Source organism: Lissotriton helveticus, chromosome 8, assembly GCF_964261635.1.
Source record: "Lissotriton helveticus chromosome 8, aLisHel1.1, whole genome shotgun sequence".
Taxonomy (NCBI): domain Eukaryota; kingdom Metazoa; phylum Chordata; class Amphibia; order Caudata; family Salamandridae; genus Lissotriton; species Lissotriton helveticus.
The window spans coordinates 852152275-852160648 of record NC_136069.1 but is presented as its reverse complement, the minus strand read 5'-3'; the positions used below and the strand labels follow the sequence as shown (position 1 = coordinate 852160648).

General features: G+C 45.4%; 1 protein-coding gene across 1 annotated transcript in view; it reads left to right on the top strand.

Moving 5' to 3' along the window:
• Positions 1 to 6426: 6426 nt before the first annotated feature.
• LOC144772959 (nicotinamide N-methyltransferase-like) overlaps positions 6427 to 8374 on the top strand; it is a 151379-nt gene continuing 149431 nt past the window's right edge. The window contains exon 1 of the mRNA XM_078657666.1: positions 6427 to 6650. Coding sequence (XP_078513792.1) covers positions 6503 to 6650 — 148 coding nt within the window. The 5' untranslated portion in view covers positions 6427 to 6502. The remainder of the gene's footprint in view (positions 6651 to 8374) is intronic.

The window sequence follows — 8374 nt, the reverse complement described above, 5'->3', positions numbered from 1 at the left end:
ACGTACACACAGAGCCACCCACACACACACAGAGAGCCCCCCACACACACAGAGAGCCCCCCACACACACAGAGAGCCCCCCACACACACAGAGAGCCCCCCACACACACAGAGAGCCCCCCACACACACACTTCTTCTACTCTTAGAGCTGAGATTTTCATGAAAGTCTTATAGTCTGAATTCAGCACCTGAGCGTAATAGGACAGAATGTATGAAGCTCTGTGGTTATACTGAATAAGCAACTACCTATGTTATGCCATAATTAATGTTATGCCATCTATTAATGTAATAACTGCACTTTAAAAATTGCTTTATTAACCTTCCTGCTTTCTCAAATTTGCTTGGAAATGCACGATTTTTCTTCTTTTTTTTCAAAATTTTCTTGGGGGGGGTAATCCCCCCAAACCCACCTTTTGGGGTTCGGGCTCGCTCGCTGCGCTCGCTCGCAACGGAGCTGTAGGCAATCACACCGCCCCACCACTTTCAAATGTCACCCACCGCCCCTGCCACCACCTTAAAGCTGGTTATCAATACGGTCGCCCCAACCATATTGGATCTCATCAACACTTATTTTTCCTCTGGTTACGTCCCTCTTCCTTGGAAACGGGCCATGGGTAAAGCCCTGTTAAAAAAAACAACATGGACCCTGACAATTTTGCAAACTATCGGCCGATCTCTCTTCTGCCAGGGATCTCAAAAATAAGTGAAAAATATGTTAATTGTGTCCTCTCCACATTTTTAGAGAAGAACGAACACCTTCATACTTCACAAAAGGGCTTCAGACCCCTACAGGGCATGGAGACTGCACTGTTGTCCGCCATTCTGGATGTTGGTGGTGCTGTGTTGATTGTTTTGCTCGACCTTAGTGCAGCTTTCGACACGGTGAATCTCCATCTATTGTTGGCAAGACTAAGAGAAGTTGAAGTGACCGGAACCACACTGAAATGGATTGAGTCCTTTTTGGATAATAGATTATTTCAAGTCTTTGTAGATGATTCTGTTTCAGAAAGCATGCCATTGCAATGTGGGGTGCCGCAAGGCTCTTCCTTGAGCCCTACTCTTTTTAATATTTATAAGCGCCCCCTCGCCAAGATTGTGGAACCATTTGGACTCCAGATCGTCACCTACACAGATGATACACAGTTGATTGTATCACTGAACAAAGCGAGCAACGTAGCGAACAACTTGGCTAATTGTTTGGATAAGGTATCTGCTTCTGGGTAACATCTCCCCCAAGACGGCAACTTATTTTGGCCAAACTGCTTAGGCCCAATTTCCCTCCCCAAGGATCAGATTAAAAGCCTTGGAGTATGGCTGGACCATAAGTTAACCTTTAAAGAACAGGCCCGCAGAGTGGCAGGTACTTGCTGCGGGATCCTGAAGATGGTCAGGAAGATTCTTCCTCTATTGCCTATTATGGCAAGGAGACTTCTGATACAAGCCTTAATCCTCTCTAGACTGAATTATGCTAATGTGCTCTATCTGGGTTCTCCTTGTTCAACCATTGAAACTCTTCAAACTGTACAAAACTGTGCAGCCCATCTTCTTGTGCAGGTCCCAAGTAGGGTATCTGCAAAGCTACATATTACTTCTCTGCATTGGCTGCCAGTGGCGGAAAGAATTAAGTTCAAGGCACTCTGCATTGCCTATAAAACTCTTTCAGCCAAGGGCCATTCGATCCTTCAATCCATTATATCCCCTTATCACTCCAATAGATCTCTTCGCTCTGGACAGAAACATTTAGCAGTGGTTCCCAGGATCCATAGAGCACAGAGTGGAGGACATATAATTGCATACAATGCAGCAAAATGTTGGAACCAACTTCCTGCCATTATCCGCCTGGAAAAAAATGATTGGGTCTTTCGTAAAGGGCTGAAAACGTTTCTTTTTCCATGATTCGGATCGTAGCACGTTGATGTTCTCTTCTTCTAACGCTGGGATGCCTTTTTTGGTAGCCATGCGCTTTAGAAGTGTCTTATTCATTCATTCATCTCAAGCAACTATAATTTGTGCTTTAAGGTAACTATAACTCGGATGTATGACATTACAACGCATGCTTTTACGTCGCATGCTTTTACAACGCGGTTTTTACAACGCATACCATTACAACGCATAATGCTTTTAGGCGCTGGATAGTGAATTGTTTCATTTACTATTCCAACTCCAGTCCCCGTGGATAGTAGGGAAGGTGTTGGATAGTACATTAAACACATTCCCTATCCTAGAGCGCCCCCCCAGCGCAATGCGTTGTAATGGTTTGCGTTGTAAAAGTTGCATCGTAAAGGCACTGCGTGGTAAAAGTTGCGTTGTAAAGGATGTTTCCCCCTATAACTCATGCTTGGATGGAGTCCCTGAGGGTTGCGTTACCCCTCCTGCTTAACATATCTGGCCAGGCCCGGAGGTGGGACCGCATGCCCAGGCTCATTTACGTATTCTACTGGGGCCTGGGGGATGGGGTCCCTGGGTCAAAAATGGCCTGGGGAGGGGCACATGGCCGTCCCCCAATCTATAAATATGTTTCCCCTAGGAACATGCACTTATTTTTTTTATGGTGCAATGGATTAGTTGTTCCTCTGCAAATTTGCAGCAAAACTTTTTTTAACATGAAATGCTGTTTGCCCCAGGCCGGGTCCCTTTGGAACCCCACCACCAGGCCTAGTTGGTCAGGGTATTCCAACCTTACCCCTTTTGTCTTTTTTTAAGGACTCAGGCCAAGTCCCAAGTCCTTAGATGGCTGCCAACACTTCCTGGTTGCGGTGGTGGCAGCCAATCAGCTCTCACTTTGAGTTCTGTTGGGATCCATGAAGCCTCACTGTTCCTATATATACCATGCTTATTTTTCAGTGATTGTTCAAACACTCTGAACAGATTTACACCCAAACACAAAAAGCACTCTTTCTTAACCTAGATCTACATTTCTGCCAAATTTAGTGTATATCCATTTAGCAGTTTAGGCTGTAGCTATGTCTGACGTTCCTGTGGGAAAATGAATGGGGTAATGTGTTTTGGGAAACCCCGTTTTTTTTCGGCCCACACAACGGATCATCCTGAAACTTTCCATGCACAAACTAGGCAAAAAAAAACACTTTTTCGGAAGGTTTCGTGGAGATTCGTCAACCGGCACCAAAATAAACGCATGCTTGGTAAAGTCTTTTGAGTCATACATAAAGACATTGAGTGGTAAACGATGGGTGGTGGTAAGGGCATGAGTTGAAAATACATATGTTTCAACGTCATAAAACCTTTAGAATAATTTTCACTGCACACCACAATTATTTCCTTATAGTCAAACTAGCCAAGATGAAAATGTGTACAGAACTTTTCCATGATATTTACCAGGCTAAGTCAGCCGAGAGAGAGAGGAAAACAGTGCAGCATCTTAGTGGATATACTACTGTTTTGCTCTCTCACTTTCACCCAACACAGTGCAGAAAATGTAGTTGCTGAGCTGCATTGCATGAACTTTTTGTAAATCTGGGCTATTTTCCATCCTGACACACAAGGTTAGCTTACCTCCTTAGTATTCAAGCGATAATACATACAAACTCAGAGACACTGTTCTCTTTCTTTACATTGTTGTTGTAGTGTCACTGTGTGTGCATTACTTTATGTTTATATATTCACAAATGTTTAATATCACAACCCTCAATCAAAACTAAACAGAAACAAAGAAGCCCATTTTGTATAGAGGATTGCAACCAATCATTTTCCTACAGTGTCAGGTTACAGTTTTGCTAGCATCAGAGGTTCGTGAAACTTATGTTTTCCTAATTGTACCTCATTTTAGTGGTTCTTTCTCTTTCTATTTCAAGTGCTCTGCAAGCTTTCTTTCAAAATATGTTAGCATTGTGAATATTAGAGCTTCAAAACCATTAAGTGAAGTGGTTATCTAGGTATTTAAGTTTCACTGTAAGTGTGCTTAGCATCTGACATTTTTGCATCATGTTTGTGTTGCATATGAGTACTGTGTTTTTTCTGCTTTCAAATTTCTTTCTGGTTACTGTTTATACTGGAAATATGTTTCCAATATATGAGAAAGTATTAAACGTGTTGTTTTGTGTAACATACAGCTGTGGCTTGACAGCCAATCTCTGAGGCAACTTTGAATCTGCTTTATTCTGCACCTAGAGTAGCCCAATGCTCTTATTTTGTGTTAAGTTAGACTGCTTACCAATGCCTGTCAAGGGAGCCCAAGAGGATAAGGTCAGGCCCACTTTTTTGTTGTCAACTTCGTTTTTGGCGCACTGGTGGCACAGGACTTTCAGTTTTCTCCCTTTGAGAGTGCTCAGTTGGCTCTGTGTTTGTATTCCTCGGAAGACCAACCTGACAATTAGGGCCCAATTACGAGTTTGGCAGTGTGAAAGCAGGCCACCACACCACTGCCCGTTTCCACACCACCAAACAGGGCTGCAACCGGCCTGCCAGATTATGAGTATTATCGTAGTCTGGCGTGTGGGCAGCTTGGCGGTCCTGCACCGGTGCAGTTTAGAGGCTCATATGTGAGCCTTAACCGCAGCGGTTTTTCCGCCGTGGTGCGGCGTTCTATTGAGTGGGCGAGGCTCCGCCGGTCGTTGGCAGACGGCAGCATCCGCGCAGACAGCTGTGGGACTGCACAGCTGTGGGACCACCAGTGCAAGTTCCTGCAAGGCATGGACTGTGCCGTCCATGCCATGAAGGAATGAGGTGCATGCACACAGGAGGGCACAACATGTGCTCCCCTTCATGCACCCCTATGCACAGGGCCAAGAGGGGAGACACAGCCCTTTTCTTTCCTCACCTCCAGCAGTTTCATGAAGTAAGAGCCTCCATGAGACCGCTGGTGGTAACGAAAGTCATAATATTCTTGGCTGTGCTGCAGAGCACCACTAAGAATATTGCAGCCCTCAGACTGCAGCACCACTGCCAAGGACCTCTGATCCCTGGTGGTTGTAGCTGTGCCATGGCAGTCCGACCACTCAAGTTGTAATCCGGCAGTCAGGCTGCCGGTGCAGCGGTCGCCGGACTGTCACCGCTGCACCACCCTGAGTTTGGCGGTCCTCAGACCACCAAACTCATAATAAGGCTCGGATGGTAATTCGTGGCATACTGTGGGCATCTACAATATGGTGGTGTCCATTCCTGGTATAAAGGCGACCATGGAAGAATAGTGGCAATTATTGCTATAGGGTGGCTCCCACAGTATGAGATGGAAAGCAGCAGAATCTATCAACACTCACCAATTTGCGTCTATTTTGTGTGTTTCATAGTTTTGAGCATCTCATTGATTGTAAAATGTTTAAATAACTCAGGAGAAGTAATTGCTTGCACAAGAAATACTTTTTAAACCCGACAGAACCATTGTTTTTGATTATATATTGTATTGTATTGTATTGTAATTGCATTTATATAGCGCTTACTACCCCTGACGAGGCATCTAAGCGCTTTTTCGGCAAGTAGCACGCTACTCCGGGACCCATAGAGGATTAAGTGTTGAATTAGTATAGTGAAATATGGTCACCCCATTGTTGTTTAACTTTATATGATGGCACACTGGGCGTGGGCAGGGAGCAATTTGGTGCCCTTGCTGATGGTAATGAATTAAATGAGGCAGCAGGCAGTCCCTTTTGTGTTAACTGGTCAGTACCAGGATAAGCAGGGACTGGCCCCTGAACACAAACATCCCCAGTCCTCTCCAGCTCACCTAAATTACCAATAGCTTAGCTGCCTCAGACTGATGATGGTTTTGTTGATGTGTGTCAGCAGGGATCAGAGGGTGAAGGGAGGGAAAGGAAGGGGACTAAAGAGGTGTTAAAAACATAGCCCGCCATATGATAATGAAGGACTAGAATCACTTTAAACTGGCAAATCTGACAGAAACGAACAGGCACACGGGCAAGGCTGGAGCAAAATGGGAAGGGCACAGTTGTTGGCATAACCTTAATGCACACAGCCCCACGCGCCCCTCAGAATATGGGCTCGCCAGGGATCTGAGCCCAGCTCGCCATGCTCCAATCAGGGCATGCTAAAGGCCTGCCCTGATTGGAGCAGATTTACCCAACACTACTTTCAAAGAGGCCAAGCAGGAACTGAAAAGAATACAGATTCCATCACGACGAGAGTAGCAACGTCCCTGCAAGCCTGGCTGAAGCCCCTGAGTGATTCCATTGTGAGAGATGCAACTAGTAACCACAATTTCGGCACTTCATTAAACTTTCAAGACCCTAAGCCGCCCTGCTGACACAGCCTGTTCCCAAAGCACGGGTAAAGAAGAGAGAGTAAATACAGTGCTTGAAAATTGTATTTGCTGTTGGCATCTAATGAATGCTTTTCCTGCAGTACTCCTAACTGTCTTATGTGTTATTTTAAAAAACGGCCAATCACAGTGGAAGCGCGCTGGCGGGCTGCCGCACGCGCCCATTAAGAGTTAATGCTTAGCTGTACCAAGTACAGAGCCAAATTCCATTCGTGCTGGAAGTCGGAGCGAGCAGTGAGACCACGCAGAGACGTCGAAGAAGCAGCAAAATGGCTGACTGTACAGGGGGAGAATTTTATGCGAAGAATTTTGAACCCAGCGCCTATCTGGAAGACTATTTTAAGTTTGGGAAGAGCGTCGTTGGGGACGAATATCTGAAGCTAACACTTCCGCATTTCTGCAATGCTTTTGCCTCAGGTACGTGGAGTTCCCGCCCCCGGCGCGTTGCCGTGTCCTCACTTACCCCTTTGGCCGTGTGCCAAGCATCAGATATATTGAAACAACGTAACGCTTTTATAAAAAATTGCCATCCTGTTCTAGAATCAAGACATGATAATGTAGTTAATATACAAGTGCATAGCAGTTGGCAAGTTTTTAGACTGCTTGTATGTGACATTTTCATGGTTCCAGTGAGGCATTGCGCCTCATTGGGTGTTTCTCCCAGGGAAAGCCTGAGCGAAGTACAGCTGGAGAAGAGAGCGTCTGAATAAACATTTTCAGCTTATCCATATTTGCCAAACTTTTCTGGCAGAAAAGTGATAGAAATTACTTTATTTGATTTAATTTAAATCATAAAAAGAGCGGCAAAGCCGTCAAAACACGTACAATTCCTGGCAGTCAAGTGAGAAATTTAAAAAAAAATATTCAGAAGATTGTAACTCCCCTCTGCCATATTGAGGACAATCTGCCTGAATCAGGACTATAGGTGTGCACGGTAACAGACATTCAACATTTCTTTCTTGGAGGCCTGCCACCTGCTTTAATCTTCCCCTCCAAGAATTAAGGACAAAGCCTTAACCTTTGCTGGTGGAGGTAATTCTTGGAGGGGGAGATTGGCGCATGCTTGACTGGCAACATCATTTTATTTTTGTCAGTTTTGCAAAAACTCCGAATGAGGTTTCTGCATGCAGGAATCAGGAGGCAGGAGACTATCCTTGAAATAGGCAGTCTTCAGCCTGAATCTGGAGGGTTGGTATGTTTGGCTTATCTTGCTGCTGCAGTGTCCTCAAAGGTGGTGATGGGGGTCACAGGTGATTTTTTTAAACCAAAAAGGAAGGGACTGAGAACTGGGTTATGAGGTCCTGCACACAAGCTCCCAATGAGACAAGTGTTTAAAGAAGGTATGCAGTTCCTGTGTGACAAGGGGGATTTGGGAGAAGAAAGTAGTGAAGGGGAAAGACAGGTCTTTCTTAGTGCTGCCCTCACACACCCCGAGAGGTGTCATGCTTCATCATAGGGCGGGTGCCCTTCGTCAGGTCGGCGCTGCAATGCCTGATGGGCTCCCGAAACCGGGGCTCTTTGTCGGGGATCTTTTGAATATGAAGCCGTTAGGTGCATGCAGGTGTGGGGGCTGAGTAGTGCACAGTAAGGTAAGATAAAATAGGTCTAGGGCAGTCCCTTCCAGTAAATTTTAATGAAAAAGGTAGCTCTAGCCTAGGTAAAAACAAAAGTGTGCCCCTGTGGGGATTAATAATGTTCCTAAGGGGCAGTCTAAGTGTGTAAGGTCGAAATGTTTCGTGCCTATGCTTGCCCCTAACGGGTCATTTGGCACTTCTTCAGGACCTTAATTAAGTGACGTGAATGGGTGCACTACCACCTGGTATTCGATAAATGAATGGAAATTACCAGGGGCCTGGAGCTTGGGTAGGAAATCGGCAAGTTGCTGAGCAGAACCTACATCCGGAGCAACGTTGTGCTCCGGCTACCCCCGTCGATCCTTGACATTGTTACTAGGGGCCATCTATTCCCCAGTTAACGTCAACTAGGGTTCTAACCACCCCTGGTGATTTACATTCATTTTTTGAATACCAGGCGATAGTGCACCCAATCACTTAACTTCATTACAGTCCTGAAGAAGTGCCAATTGATCTGTTAGGGGCAAGCATAGCCCCGAAACATGTCGACCTAAAAAATATTTGCCA